The 15833-nt window shown below is 43.7% G+C and overlaps 1 protein-coding gene across 5 annotated transcripts in view; it reads right to left on the bottom strand.

Moving 5' to 3' along the window:
- Positions 1 to 445: 445 nt before the first annotated feature.
- Positions 446 to 15833, bottom strand: part of nav3 (neuron navigator 3) — a 210625-nt gene continuing 195237 nt past the window's right edge. For all 5 annotated transcript variants that reach the window (XM_069156502.1, XM_069156503.1, XM_069156505.1 and 2 more), the window contains 11 exons: positions 14378 to 14564; positions 11881 to 11978; positions 11697 to 11792; positions 10963 to 11131; positions 10597 to 10832; positions 9259 to 9413; positions 8526 to 8597; positions 6380 to 6576; positions 5553 to 5665; positions 4800 to 5009; positions 446 to 3103 (listed from right to left, as the gene is read on the bottom strand). In XM_069156502.1, coding sequence (XP_069012603.1) covers positions 2984 to 3103; positions 4800 to 5009; positions 5553 to 5665; positions 6380 to 6576; positions 8526 to 8597; positions 9259 to 9413; positions 10597 to 10832; positions 10963 to 11131; positions 11697 to 11792; positions 11881 to 11978; positions 14378 to 14564 — 1653 coding nt within the window. In that variant the 3' untranslated portion in view covers positions 446 to 2983. The remainder of the gene's footprint in view (positions 3104 to 4799; positions 5010 to 5552; positions 5666 to 6379; positions 6577 to 8525; positions 8598 to 9258; positions 9414 to 10596; positions 10833 to 10962; positions 11132 to 11696; positions 11793 to 11880; positions 11979 to 14377; positions 14565 to 15833) is intronic.

The following is a 15833-nucleotide window of genomic DNA, read 5'->3' as shown; positions in this document are numbered from 1 at the left end:
GAACACAGGTAGGATTGTAGAGGATAGGATTGTCCTGAGGCGGTGACAACGCGACTTCTTGGTCTCGGGTGGATTCTGACTGACCAATAGCACCAGTTGGTCGTTGCTAAATGTATACAGTACGGTGTCAGGTCAGCTTCAGTGCCTCAGACAGCTGAGCAAGCCTCGCACGGTGGTAAGCTTGGGGTTAAAACGTCCAGAGAAGGAAGTGCTTTCTAAGGAAAGACGGAGAAGGATCCGGAGAATATTATGGCAGGATGAGGAATACTGGAGAAGTGCCTATTTTTTCTCGGTTTGTGACTTTTAGTGAGCTAAAAAAAAAACAACAGTTTCTTACTGTACACCGTATGCCTCCTGCATAGGCAACACATCCAATCACCACAAGACACACACCTGTTTCTGACAGCGTGTTGAGTTTTTGCATTTCTTTTCTTTTTTTTCTCTCTGTTTTCAAAAGTACAATAATTTACTCAGCGGGTTAAGCATATTGTAACATCAACAGGGCAGGATGCATCTTTGATTCACTGTGCAAGACTTAAGTATTTACAACCCACCCCGACCTCAAAGTGTGCAAAACCAACCCACTCGTTAAACAAAGAGAGGACAATCAAAATTCAAAATGGCTTCCGTCCAATACACGCATACATAAAGGTAAAGGTCTCTTCTCAATGCATCCCCTTTAAAAAGCTTTAAAACATGCTCGTCAGGCTAGAAAACCTTAAACAGTTTGGTTGTGCTCCTGTCAGTTCAAGTGAGCCCAGCTCAACTGGGTGCAAAAACAACAACTTAAAAAATACCCCACCCCCTTCTTTTTTTTTTTCTTTTTTTTTTTTTACTTTTAAAATGTTTTTACAATATTGGTCAAATTCAAATACAGCATCAACTGGTTTCTACTCTAACTGTCAGAAAGAAGAAAAGGGGGCGGTTCGGAGAGAAGAGCAGAAGAGGGAGGGACAACAATCAAAAGTGGATGTATGTTTTTTTTCTGACTACAAGCAGCATCTTCGAAGTAGCAGGAAGCAGATCCCCATCACCCCACGTTCACGTTCACGCCTCTTCTTCTCACTCTGTCCGATGGGAGCAGAGGATGCTTCCAAAACCTTTGCACATTTAAGGCAGTGAGAAAGCACCGATATCATTGTTCCCTCATTCAGCTCTTGGGCTGATCTGGTTAACTTCTATACGGATGTAATACTTTTGAATCTGTTTTTGTTGTTGTTTTTTTTTGGTACCTCATGGACAGAGATGGATGCAGAGGCTGAACAAGAGCGTCTAACGAGGGCCAGAAAAGTCTCTAAATAGTCAGTTAGCATTACTCAGTTCAATAATATTCATATTTTAGTCCGTGTGGTGCTTCCCCGCCACCCTCTGAATTCCTCTGCTGCAGCAGACCATGTGGTTCTCCATGCAGGTGTAAAGGAAATGCCAAAGGAACTTGGCTGTTCCCGGGATGAACCACAGAGGGGAGCTACCTGCTGTTCTCACGGTGCCTTCAAAGCCAAAGAATGACGACAGGCCGCGTTGTGTGGAAGGCCAAGAACAACTTAATCTAAGTCTACAACCGTGGTCGGCTCTGCATTGTGATGTAAAGTCTGTGGGTGTGCACATTTTGGCAGTCGAATCAAAGGGAACCGTTGGCACTTTTCCATGTTTTGTTTTTCTTTCACACTAGCAGTGTGGCTGGATGACACACAGACAATGCGCTTTCCTTGTGCTTGTTGTTGGCAATGAGGGGCAGCGAGGAGCTTGGCAGTGCCTGACACTGAGGAGGTTCAGGGCAGGAGACCAGCACCAGAGAAGTGACGGCTTGAGCTGAGAGCAGGAGGGATGTGTGTGTGTGTGTGTGTGTGTGTGTGTGTGTGTGTGTGTGTGTGTGTGTGTGTGTGTGTGTGTGTGTGTGTGTGTAAAAATGATGATCCTTGATGGGCTGTAAAGGCCTTACAAATGTACTAAATCTTCCATGTCTGGTGTCTTTATGTTCAGAAAAAGGATAAAACATATCCTTTTTCCCTCCACAACTTGTGAGGAGCCAGTTCAGTTAACCACAACAAACAGCTGCTGAAACATAAAACTAATCTGATGGTCTGTGATGAATCCAATTTGTGTGTAAAAGCCTAAAAGCCCTGGATTTAAACACATCCATCGTGGCCACCAGAGGGCGTAACATCACCTGAAAAGACTTACAATCAGAGATCAGGGTGCCCAGAAGTGCTGGATCTACAATGCCTTGTTCAAGGACACTCCGGCAGGCTGGGTTGTTGATCTAATGAGGGCCTGAACTCATTCGTCTCCCGCTGCCCGTGTGTAAGTGCATTCATGTGTGTTTGTGAAAAGCACCTCTGTAAACAAGGAAAGACATAACAGAACCTGCCTCCCCCCCAAAAATGTAAACATCTGAAGATATAACTGGGTAAAAAAAAATAATTAAAAAATAAAATCCAGTTTTTGTTGAGGCTCTCTTTTTGTTTTCGGACACTTTGGAGACTGACGTCCGAAGTTAAATTGATGCCGTGAACCGAGGCTCATCGTAGCCGAGCACAAAATGCGATTTACTCCTTGGAAGTGAACTACAGAGGAACTTCAGTCCCTTACCGGACACATCCTACACACCCTACACACATATGAAAAGTTATATTCTTAAAACGTTATACACCCATTCAAAAGGACTGGCTGTTATTTGATGTCATTAAAATGAACATGATCCAACATGTATCACTGTATATCATTTTGACCACTGAGGACCAAGTTGGCGGCTACTCTTCAAAACATAGAATAATTTGATTTAATATTGCACCATCATAATGTAAAAATAGGCATCTTCTATTTAAATGGTGGGTATAGCATTTTGGACGATACAACTTTCCATATATTATACATCTGTTGGGGTGTCCGGTAGCGACCGTAGGGTTCAGAGGTCCCCCAGGTTCTGGAGGTTCAGGGGGTCCACGGGACGAGGGTCCGCCTGCCGGCGCGGCTCTCGGTCTCATAGTGCCGACTCCAACGAGGAGTCCAGCTGGTCGTCGTGGTGACTGGTGCTGTCGCTGTCGCAGCTCTGCGTGCTGGAGTAGTTCGCCGCCTCCTGCAGCCGTAGCAGCATGTTCATCTGCAAACGCAACACAAGCACACAATAAGATAACGGACCAAAGACGTTTAGGAATCACTGCGGGTTCATTTACATTCACGGCCCACTATCGGTGGTCTACGTCCTTCAACACGTTTTGAGGGCAAGGATTGCCGAGCACCTCACCAAGGTTGCGATTTCAATCTGGGGGATCTTTACGTGATTAACAGGACAGCAAAGAGCAAATAATATTTATTTGCCACTGCTGACTTTCACCCACTCCTCTTATTTCTACTAGCAGTTGCCAGGCAACCGGTGACGACACCAGGATCCTCCCAAGTCAAAAAATAAGTCCATCACATTACTCACCACACAATGACAAACTGTCATGTTCAAACTTTGGGTTTTTAGAGAGCTTCAGAGGAGCTGGTAGAAGGATGTTGGTGCGTCTGAGTAGAGCGAGGCTCACAGTTATCAGCCTTCGTGCTACGCTAAGCTGACCAGCAGCTGGCTTTAGCCTTTACACACTTTGCAGACACAGAGGTTGAAGGGGGATCAGAGACACCTCTATAACTGTGGCCTTAACAATACATATAAAGTGAAAGGATCTATTTTCTGACTGAAGGCTTTGAATTCATGGATGTACTGTTGTTTTGGTTTGGATTGTGATTTATAAGTGTACCTAATAAAAGTGGCCAGTGAGTATGTTTAACTCTCCGCCAGCCAACAACCACTGACTTCAGCTGACTCCACACAAATAAAAGAGATGCAGAGTTTTCACAGAAACACGACTCAGCGCATCTTGTTTTGCTTTGAGAGTGACGTTTTCTACTCGTTGCCGTATTCTCCTCATGCAAAGTTTATCATGCTTATATTTCAAAGAATAAAAAAAATTGCCACTCCCGAGAAACACCTCGATGTAATGACTTCTATTTATATTTTACATGCCGATAAAAAGTTCTAAAAGTTGGTGTTAAATCAGCACGATGAAACAGCAGAACGTCTCATCCCTGCAACAGAACTAATGGTCTAAATAATGCACAAGTGCTGCTGCATCTGGCACATCGCTTCAAGTGGTCCTAAAATGAACCTCGGCACACCTGCGTTCTGGACCGATCCCGCCTGGATACACACACACACACACACACACACACACACACACACACACACACACACACACACACACACACACACACACACACACACACTTGCTAAATCAAGCCAGTTGTTTTTGGATGACTACCCATTAATTCCTTTTGGGCTGCAATAACCCATAAAATGGAAATTAATTCTCTCTCCACCCATTTGCCTTCTTCTCTCTCTACCCTCCTTCAATAGTTGATGCTGCATTGTGTGTGTGTGTGTGTGTGTGTGTGTGTGTGTGTGTGTGTGTGTGTGTGTGTGTGTGCTGAGGAGCCCATACCACATACGAGCTTCTTCATTAATTTAATTTCTCACTTTGCAAAAGCTGCAGTAACACTCATCACAGGATTCTGATGAAAGCCGTCGATATGTTACTTGAAATGAGTAAGTATGCATATTGTACATACATTTATATTTGATTTACTAAATTAAATCATACGATCTGGGTAATATTTCAAAAGAGAACAAGAGAGACATTATATGTTAAATGTTAGGCGCCTATCTGGAGCACTGAGTTGTTACCGTTGTTGCATCTTTGTTCTTAATGATCTCAAATAAAGGAATCTCTCTTTAATGCCTCGGATGTCTTCCTCACCAGCGGGTCTCCCTCGGTGTCACTCTGGGACACCTGCTTGGACGAGGCCCCCTCCTTGGACGAGCTGTAGCCGTCGTACCCGACGTCCTCCGGCCGCAGCTGCAGCAGCGACTGGCCGTCCTGCTGCAGCGAGGCGGCGTTCCACGGATACGTGTCGTTCACCCACTTGGACGGATCCTCCCACGCCGCTCTTTTGCCGTACAGCTGAAGGTAAAAAACAGAGGAGGTATGCATGAGAGAGAGTGGTACAAGGAATTGCTTTTTGATAATGGAGGAAGGCATTTTTGATCATGAAATGTAACTTTTTGTCAGGAATTGTGTCGTTTTCTGAGTTGCACGCTGTTACAAATGTACAACAGCATCGACTATGATAAAGAGCTACATCATTTGTCCAAGCTCACCTATTTTTATTCATATATTTGCAGCCTGTGACATGCAGTGACATTAAAATCTGAGAGTGCAGTGATGATCGTTTTCTCCTGAGGTTCATTACACGTCTCATCATTTTAACACCCGAGTCAGTCACAGTGATGCATGAACAAAACCGTTCAGCAAAATAAGAGCCGAGTGTCGAGGAGCTCAAAAGTACAGAGAGACTGGCAATAATTTGAAATGTTTTATGTGCTTTTGGTGGTTTAATCTGGAACAATGCTTCATCACGTATCATCTGCTCTGACTGTTATCAGACTATTGAATATGAGCAGTAACTTTGACTTCTTATCCACACGGTAACATTCATGTATTTACCTGAAGTCCCTCCCTGACAGCCTCGAGCAGGTAGGGCACCAGAGAGTAGTTCCACAGGTCGGTGAACCAAACCCGAGAACCTTCGACATCCAAGGGACAGGACAGGAAGAGACGAGGGCCTGAAGGGACGGAGGAGCCCAGAGGATCAGAGACCAAAGATGTCGAGCAGATGTAAAACACACAAGAGCGGAGATAAAGTAGCATTTAATCCAAGCAACATTCAATCACGTTGAAATGTTTGATCGCCTCCGTGCTGGTTAATCTTTCTTCTAATCATCAGTCTTACTCTCTTCTCTTAATACCGATTGGCTGAGAAACGTCACCCGCTTTATATAAAGCGGAAAGGGAAGGAGCGGCGATGTCTCTCCACCAGCATCAGCTTTACTTCCGTGCAATCATAAGCAGTTCTGTTAGGTATGATTTAAGTTTGGAGTCACCAGCATTCATGTTTTGAGTTTTGTTTTTGTTAGTTTAGACTTTACTTTAAGAGAGATGTCGAAATCCGACGGCCCACGGTTCAGGCCTTCTCCTTTAGTTTGTTTCAGCCTGTTTGTTCTGGTGTTTTGTGAGCATCACATTTTCTGTCATTTAATTCCGAGCCAGTCTCAGATTTCGAAACTGTAACAATCTCTAATATTCAAAAGCTGAAAATGAGTGTGTTCTGTAGACAGAAAGTGGCTAAATGAAGACACAACGGAGGTTTCAGTATCGACCGAACAGTACAGACACAGGAGTCTGAGTGAGTGAGTGAGTGTGTGTGTGTGTGTGTGTGTGTGTGTGTGTGTGTGTGTGTGTGTGTGTGTGTGTGTGTGTGTGTGTGTGTGCGTGCTGACCTATGGTGACATCGGAGGAGCTGTGTGCTTCCAGGAAGCCGTTGAGGTGCTGCCAGGTCTTGGGCATCCAGTCGATGATCTTAATCAGGTCATTGCTGCGCATGTTCTTATTGATCTCCGTCTCTATCAGCTTCCGCCGCAGGAAGCGACCCAGGAAACCTTTGACCGGCTCCGTGTGGTTGGTGCACAGTACCCACCTACGACAGGGCAGACGATCGATGGTGAAACAAAAGCAGAGGAGCGAATAAATCAGCCCAACATCAAATCAGATTTCTAATCAAAGCAACCCTTTTAATTCCATTTCTTCCATCAGTATAAATACAAATATAAATGCCACACTTTAGTTTCTGCTCCTATTTTTTTTCACGAGTTGAAGTACAAGATCTAATATTTCTTCTACTGTATTCTCACAAGAGTTTTTTTTCTCTCAGATTTGTTGAAATCCGTTACTGAACACTTCACTTTTGCCAAATTAATCCATCTTGAAAGGTGTGACACATCAAGATTAGGATTAAAGAGCACGACTATTTCACGAGTGTGCCTCGGACTGGTCACAATAAAAGGCCACTCTAAGATGCGCAGTTTTTTCTTGGAAATAAACAGCAATAGGCACAATTTCAAATATAGTTAGAGATGTTTTCTTGGTGTTTAGTGGGGCAGAGAACCATCAGTATCTTCTGTGACTGCCATTTGCCTCATGCAGTGCAACACATCTTCTTCACACAGAGTTGATCAGGTTGTTGATTGTGGTCCACTCCTCTTCAACAGCTGTGCAGATGTGTTGGATATTGACAAGACCGCGGATCCTTGCAACATGGTGCCGTGCATTATTATTCTGCAACATGAGGTGATGTCGGGGGACGAGTGTCACACAACTAGCCTCAAGATCTCATCACGACATCGATCTTTATCTACATCTATATCAAAGAAATGCACCCGTGTTTGTTTTCTGTAGCTCACACCTGCCCATGCCATAACCCCACCAGGTCAGTCTGTTCTCAACCTCCACATCAGCATACCGCTCACCCAGGAGACGCCACACGTGTTTTCCGGCCACTGGGATTCATTCGTGAACAGAACACTTCTCCAAACTGTCAGATGCCATCGAAGGTGAGCATTTGGACACTCGAGTTAGTTACCAGGACAAACTGCAGTCAGGTGAAGATCCCGGGAAGGAAGACGTGCGCTCAGATGAGCTTTCCAGAAATTCTTCAGTTGTTGTAACCAACTGTTGCATCAGCTGTCTGTGCGGCTGGTCTCAGGTTATCTCGCAGGTGAAGCAGCCAGATTGGGCGCTCATGGTTTACATGGTGTGTGGTTACACATGGTCTGCAGTTGTGAGGCCGGATGGATGGATTGCAAATCCCAGAAATGAAGTTGGAGACGGCTCATGGTCGCAAAATCAACATTCGGTTGACGGGCAGCAGCTCTGGTGGACATTCCTGCAGTCAGGATGCCAACTGCACGCTCTCTCGACACTTGTGACATCTGTGGCAGTGTGTTGTGTGATAAAACTGCACATTTTAGAGTGGCCTTTTATTGTGCCCAGTCCAAGGAACACCCTGTGCAATAAACAGGCTGTTTAATTAGCAACTATTAACAAATTTGTGAAAAAACAGCGAAAACTAAACCTTTTGAGTGCATAAAGAAGTCTTAAATCTTTTACTTCTATTAAAATTGGAAGCGAAAACAAAAGTGTTGCGTTTATATTTCTGAGTGTAGATTCACATTCAATTAACGTCTGTCTTATGATGAGCTTTCCCTAATCACATTGTATTTGCCAAATCATCAGCTCGTCAAACATGGCAGGCAGAAATGATCCCCACTCAGAACATGCATCACAGCCTATTCATTTTCATTTAACGAGACTAATTATCCGGGAGACATAATTACAGCCCTCCCTCTGGAAGGATGCCTTCAGGTTACAATCTGTGAGAAATAACACGCTGATGGAGAACTGGAATCAAACAGGTGAGATGATGCAAAGCAAATAAAACTACAAGTAATTTCTGTGTGGGAACCAACATCTTTTCTAGACGAGCTTTCAAACACAATAAATAAAAAGTGGCATAAAGAAATGACAAACACTGTGATGATGTTACAGAGTGTGGCAGAGTGACATTTGAATATAAAAGGGTGTCAAAACCTGAAGTTGTGGTGCAGCTCGAGGTTCGGAGAGGAGGAAACTCCCTGGTTCATGGTTCCAATCACATACGGGCTGGACGGAGACAAAGACAACGCACATGATTACTTACAGTCACAGCGCTTCACAAAATAAAGGCTCAACCAACAGAAGGATTTCGACTGGTAAACTGTTTATTAGATCAGTAAACAAAACCAAAAGGATGGCTATATATTGAAAATCATTTCATCTGAATTCTGGGGGCGGGACCACATGTCAATCACTCTCCTTCTGGTCATACGTTTATTAACCTACCTACCTACTCTAAGGACCTGTCCATTCTCGTTTTCCATATTCCACCCCTCCCCCCTCTTTTAGAGTTATTATTATTATTATTATTATTCTCCCGTTTCCCTCTTAGGTCCCACGGGGATCTGCGAGGCCCGGGAGCTGCAGTGGATCCTCGACAAGGCCCTCCCCCAACCGCTAACTGTCCCTCAGCTCCATCTCCCCCAGCCATTCATCGCCACTCCATGCAATTAATGTCAGTGATTGGAGTTGCTCGTGAAACATCCGATGCTTATAAGTTTTTTTGCAAAAAAAATGTACAGCCTTGTAATGCAACATAAGTGCATCAATCAGTACAGAAGGGTGTCCTCCTTTTCCCCTGTTAAAGGTTTTTCCTGCCTTGTCCGACGGTAAAAACTCGTCCCTCCGAGGCGTTTCGGCTTCGAGGGCAGGAGGAGCTCTGACTCACCATTTGTGGTACTTGCAGTTGAGGAAGCCGTTGAATATGTCGCTGAGGGAGCCGATGTGGTGGAGGTTGTCCAGGATGACCACGGTGGGGAGCTCCGTGTCCGTCTCCTCCGAGCTACACTGCTCCGCCAGGTTGGACAGGTACTGACGCAGGTCCTGTGGTAAAAAAAACAAAAACATTCTTAGCTTAGAACTTCTGAAGGTTTTGATGGCAAATTTGGAGCATAAAAATCATAAAAGTGACAATGTAAGAAAAATGTTTTCAAAATAATTATGATTATATATGATGTTACTGTAGGTCTTACAGCCAATTTAGTTTTTGAAATACAAGCCAAAAACAAGTGAAAGAATGTAAAATAACATTAGTTAAAGTTTTGGTAGAAAATTCCCAATGCTTGTTAATCTGTATTCACACTCTGTTTCTTCCTCTGCACAAACTTTTACTTTTAAATTCTACAAATTGGGTAAAATTACAGCATCTTTGATTGCTTTCAACGAGATCAAAAAACAGCTCATTGGGATGCGTGTCACATTCAGGGTCCTGTTATTTGAATGGTGGTGTATTTTATCTTTTGATCAACAAATGTCAGTTTGCAGATTCAGTCTGTCAGAATCAAAGAGGAAAGGCTTTTTTTTTTTTGCACTTTTGTACGAGCGTTCAGTAATCACACAGAGAGGAGAGGAGGCAGAGAGGATGAGTTCTACAAACACAACTAAAATCTGACATCTTTGAAGATATGTTTATATTTGCATGTGATGTCCAAAACCCTGTTTGGCGGAATGTAAAGAAAAATTGGTTTCATTCACTTTTCATGAGTAAAAGAAAAATATTTCATATCTAGACGTGAGTAAAAAATGTTGGACTCTATTTTCTTCAATCCGGGAGTCTAAGTTTTTGTAATTTGGTGATCACAAATGCGAATGCATGTTTGGTGCAGGGTGTTGCAGTAGGAGGAATAGATCATTAGAAGGTGTGTCACAGCTAAATTCAATCACGGCCAATCAAATCAGCTCCTCTCATCACCTTTAAAACCACTGTGGTGCAGCGTATGGTCAGTTTCTCATGGCTGAAGAAGGAGCCATTCGAACTTCAAGCCGGAGGAATGGTACTACGAGTCCACCTCCACAGGCTGACGATGTTAAGTTGGCTTGGGAAGAAGTAACTAATATATAACTAATAATATATAACAAAAAACAAAAGCCCCTCATGCTGCACCAAATTGCAAAAACACTTGGATCCATGCTTCGACCAGCTTTGCGCCGGTGTGAAAATGTAAATTGAAAGACTCATAAACTGCACCGTTTGAATTCCAGTAGGAAGCCTCTCTGTTCGTCTCACCTTGCTGGAGTTCTGGTCCACATTGAAGCTGGCCACATTGTGCTCAGTCACCTCCTGCCCCATCTGGGAGATGATGTACTCAGCCAGCTTGGCAGCCATGAAGGACTTCCCGGTGCCGCTGGGTCCTGAGAGGATGATCCGACGATGCTCCATCAACAGGTTCAGGTACCTCTGGATGATGGGCTTCGGGATGAGGGTGTCAAACACGAGGCTGTCTATGCTGTTCTCCTTCACGCCTACGATGAGGATGGAGGGAGGAAGAGAAGAACATGAATGTTTTGTAAAATAAGGCGCCAGTCCACTCCTTATGAATCCACGCAGGTTTCTACATAATCGTCCTGAAATAGAAACTCCTTGCCGACACACCTTTCAGGTTGACCTTGATGACGTTGTTGTCGCCCACCAGGTAGCCGCAGGGCAGCAGCTCAGGCACTTCGGAGGAGTGCGAGCGAATCACCTCGCCGATCCTGTAGCAGACGATGCTGTCTGAGCTGAGACCCAGGCTGGTCAGAGGATCCACCCGAAACACGTACTCCTGGAGAGGGCGGGATGGTGGAGGATCAACAACTGCACTGCTCACCAGCCTTAAATATACAGAGACCTCCGAGACTACTGCAGGTTAACAGGAGAGGGAAATTGATGGTTTTGGGACTCGTATTTGAGTTTGGGATCGAACCATGACAAGATCGGCTTTAACTCTCATTTAACTTGTGCAAATATTCTTTGTAGATATTTTATATCAATATCTAAAAGTTATAATATTGTATATACCCACAAATGTGTTAACAATACAGTACAATTTCAATCTATTGTTAACACAGTGTTGGAGGACACAACATCTTTCTAAGTCAGAAACAACTGGCAGCTGAAAACAGACAAACCAGCTGATGATGGTGTCGGGAAAACTTTGACTTTGAACTTTGGCCTTGTTTATTATGTTTTATATTCTTATGTTTTTATTCTTTCGTTAACGTGACAACTGTTATAAGATCCGAAAAGATCCCCAAAAGAGTTCAGATCAGATCAGACCATCCGCAGTGAAAAAACGTCAGTCATGTTCCCACATGACTGAAATGCAATAATGCGGGATAATAACTTACTTTAAAGAGGCGGCGAATGACTCCATCCAGGACGTCCCACTTGGTTTTCCCGCTCACACCTATGGACCCGATCAGGTACTCCTGGCGCCGTGTACCCTGAGGAGTTGATAAGATAACAACATGAGTCACAACAAATAACAGTACAATACCTTGATTTCAGCTGAAGGAATCTTTATCCACAAACCTTGGTGGAGTACGGCCCGCTGCTGATGGTCACCACGATCCGCACACTGCGGCCTTCTTTGCGTAGATTTCCCTCGTAGCTGTCATCTAGCAGAATATCTGAAAAACAAAACTTTATGTTAGAAAGGAAAACTTTTAATCTTTCACAGCTTTGATTCATTACAAACAAACTCTCACTCGGCCTCGCGGCAAATTAGCTGGAAATGGACAGACTCCAAAGTAAAACACGGCTAATGGGTTTCTTTCATGTGATAATTACTTTTACATTAAATCAATGTTGTCATGCTGGCCGATTTCTTGAGAGTGCACAGAATGGCAATGTAAGAAAGGAAATTAAACGGAGCACAATCTGCAGAAGATCTTTTGGAGACAGAAGAATAAATGGAGATTAGAAACTATTCAATAGGAGGAAGTTCATTTGAGGTGTTTCTAGTAGAAGAATTGATGTGCAGTCGTTAACAGAGGACGCGGCAGAAGGGTGGGAAACGATTAGTAACCAAGAAGAGCAGCTTGAAGTCATAGATTTTAACTACTCGGCGTAAAAACCTCCCAACAGGTTTTATATTTGGCAGAGAAACATCAGTAGACAAAGTGACAACAGAGCTGTTTGTCTGGTCATCAGTTTGCAAGACAGAAGATCTGGAGGACTTTTTGACCTGTATGACTGTTTAAAGAGCATTAATATTTTCATATTTGATGAGCATCTTGATGACATTTTTCATATGAAGACACTGAATCGAGTCACCTCTGTTTTCAGCTTGCTGCACTGCCAAGTTGATACAATTTAAACCCAAGATGTGATTTTTTTTTTGCCTACTTTGTCCAAAACATTGACCTATTTACACATCCAGAAGATAGAGAACTGTTAATCACAAGATACAATATCTTATGCAACCTGAAATCACTGCACCTGACCTCTGTCACCCTGGTGGACGCTCAGGAGGAGATTTACCCCCCCCCCCCACACACACACACACACACACACCGTTGGCCTGCCAGGTCGTTTTCACTGTACGTCAAACAATCTGTTTTCTTATTTAGTTCATATTTCACGCTGTTAAATGGTTGTTTTAAAAGTCTGCTGTATGTCTTGCATTACATTACATATGTTTAATACCGAGGCAGATGGCCTGCCACCTCTGAGCCTGGTTCTGTTGGAGCTTTTTTCTCCTGATAAAGGGCAGTTTTTTCCTCCCAACTGTTGCTCGTGGGAATTGTTGAATCGTTGGGTTCCTCTGGATAATGTTGTAAAGTTCTGTTGTAAGGACTTTACTTTGTGAAGTGCCCTGAAATAAATTGTGTTGTGATTTGGCGCCATATAAATCAAAGGGAATTGACCTGTCCTCTGTTCTGGTCTCCACCAACATTTATGTCGTAAATGGTCTGTACTTGTATAGCACTTTATTAACATTTGGTCTCAAAGCGCTTTAACATGTTTTTCCATTCACCCATTCACACACTAATGAGACAGATCACCACGCAAGGTGCTGCCATCAGGAGAACATTCACACACTGATGGTACACCATCGGGAGCAACTTAGGGTTCAGTGTCTTGCTCAAGGACACTTAGGCACGTGGACAGGAGGAGCTGGGGATCGAACCACCAACCTTCCGATTAGTGTTCAACCCACTCTACCGTCTGAGCCACAGCCTCGTATGTAGCTGTATCTTAAGTTTCCTGCCACCTCTAACCTTTGACATCAATTCCCTGCCAAACCATCAACAACTCTCTTCCTCAGTCTGTCTTCATTCTCTTTTTCTCAGATCCCATTTTGGAGAGTGGAAGGGGGTACTTTGTATTCGGCTGGATTCCCTCAGCTGAGGGATCTGTGTTGGGGTGATAACGGCCCGTTGGCCCACTCATCTTCCCACGCGTCACTGCTCTTGGCTCATCCCGCCGTCAATTAACGAGGGCCCGGGTCCTCGGAGGGGAGCTGCGCCTTCTATGTTAATTACAGGACAAGTGAGAGGGACAAACTCCTCCACTTCTCCAACGCACCACCAGGCCTGGAAGGATTCTTGGCGTGTTTGCGTGTCTGTGTTTATGTAATGGGGTCCCGCTCTGCTGCGAACCCTCGCAGTAGGGAGGGCAGATATTTCATCATTTCATGCAGCTCCTCCGGATCATTTCACTGCACAAACACAATTCTCTCGCATTTACTGAGGCAAGTATGAAGAGAGCTAATCCAACTTGATGCTGCAGAAAAATACGTCTGCCCTGAGAGGAACAGCAGACTATAAACTGAGGCTTAGCTAAAAAAGACAAGTATAACACTGACGAGGCCGTGGGTTGAGGTTTAGCTCTCAAAGGATGAATAATACATTTATTTTTGAAGGCCCAAAAAAACCCGTGTTCTTTTTTTAAAACAAAAAAATATTTTGTTATCTCTTTGTTTTTGTTATTCCATTCTTACTTCTCTCACTGCTCACAGCAAACTGCTGGATGTTTAGACACTACAGATGGACGCGCCACACAGCAATGCTGCTACTGAACTGACCTGACATGATGGTGTCGGTGATGTTGAGGTTATTGAGAGACAGCCCCAAGGACTGACGTGAGGAGGACGAGGAGGTGCTGGAGGTCTCGGAGGGCGGCCGGGCCGTCTTGACGGGCGTGGTGGTCGGCGTGGCGTTCCCGCTGGACTTGAGGCGGTCGTTTTCCGCTTTCAGCATCTCGATCTCGTTCTGTGTTTTGAGACAAAATTATTCAAAAAATTAGACTAAATGTAACAGACAGCAGACGGTCATTTTCCAGCCTTCAGCCCGGCTGCTGTTGTTATTCTGAATCAGTATTGTTGGAATTATGGGCTGTAAGCTGCTTTTTGATCTTCAAGGCTACCTTTGTACTGAAGGCTAAGTCTCAGATAAGGAGTCTTACATGATCCCCATATCTGAGGGGAGACTATAGGCTTCTACAGATGAGCCTAGCCTCATCCACAAAGATCCACTTAACCGAAACACTCATGGTGATCCGGGAAATTCTTTGAACATGCTTCTTTTCAAACATGAAATGACGCAGCATCTCTGAACACTGTGCTTTGAACTGACGGCCGACCTTTCATTACTCGGCATCAACAAATAAAACCAAATGCAGTTATTTGCAGGGAGAAACTTGACTTTGCATCTTTTCATTCAGCTTCAAGGACAATTAAACAGTTTCAATCCACCTTTCTGAAGTGCGTTCACCTTGCCAGCTTATTCAAAGTGGAAAACTTCTTATTAAGTGTTATTAGGTGCCTGTTTTGGAACTGGCTCAGTTCAGCAACTCCCAAATGTTTCCAGAATGTTGTTAAAAGAAAAAGTGGTGCAGCACGGTGGTAAACATGCCCCTGTGCCAACTTCTTTGAAACTTATTAAAATGAGCATATATTTTCTTTTAGCAAACAATACAATTTCTCAGTTTCAACATTTGATATGTCTTTGGTCTATTTTCAACTGAATGAGACACAATTTTTAAATCATTACAATCTGTTTTTATTTCTCATTTTACACAGCGTCCCAATTTTTTTGGAAACGGTTGTATTTTCTGAACAATAACCGTTTGAAAAAAATCTCACATCAGTTATTGCTTTACTAAGTTACAATATGAGGCAAATGAGATACAACTTATTAATTGCTGGGCTTTGAAAGGTACTTCTAGGCTATTTAAAAAAAATTATATATTTTTTTTACCTCCAACAAAGCCAGGGTTGCTGTTTTCCCCTTTAGGTGAAGCTACAAGCTTCAGGAGGTAAAATAATTCCATAAAAAAAAAACAATCAAAAGCAAAACACAATTTGATAGCTAATGTTTGAGAGTGCTACTCTTATAGAGAGGCTCTGTGTTAGTGTTTGTGTGTAGGAGAGAGCTAACGAGCTGGGCTTTAGCCCTCCCGGTGCCCCGCTGGTGCCCTGTCAGCCTTTCACTGACCCACTGAATGCATTGTTAACTTCCTAACTGGTTGCTGTCATGCTT

This window comes from Embiotoca jacksoni, unplaced genomic scaffold (assembly GCF_022577435.1).
Source record: "Embiotoca jacksoni isolate LCO1_2020_lvr unplaced genomic scaffold, fEmbJac1.0.p SCAF_21, whole genome shotgun sequence".
Lineage (NCBI taxonomy): Eukaryota > Metazoa > Chordata > Actinopteri > Embiotocidae > Embiotoca > Embiotoca jacksoni.
The sequence above is the reverse complement of the archived record's forward strand: the minus strand, read 5'-3'. Positions and strand labels throughout refer to the sequence as shown.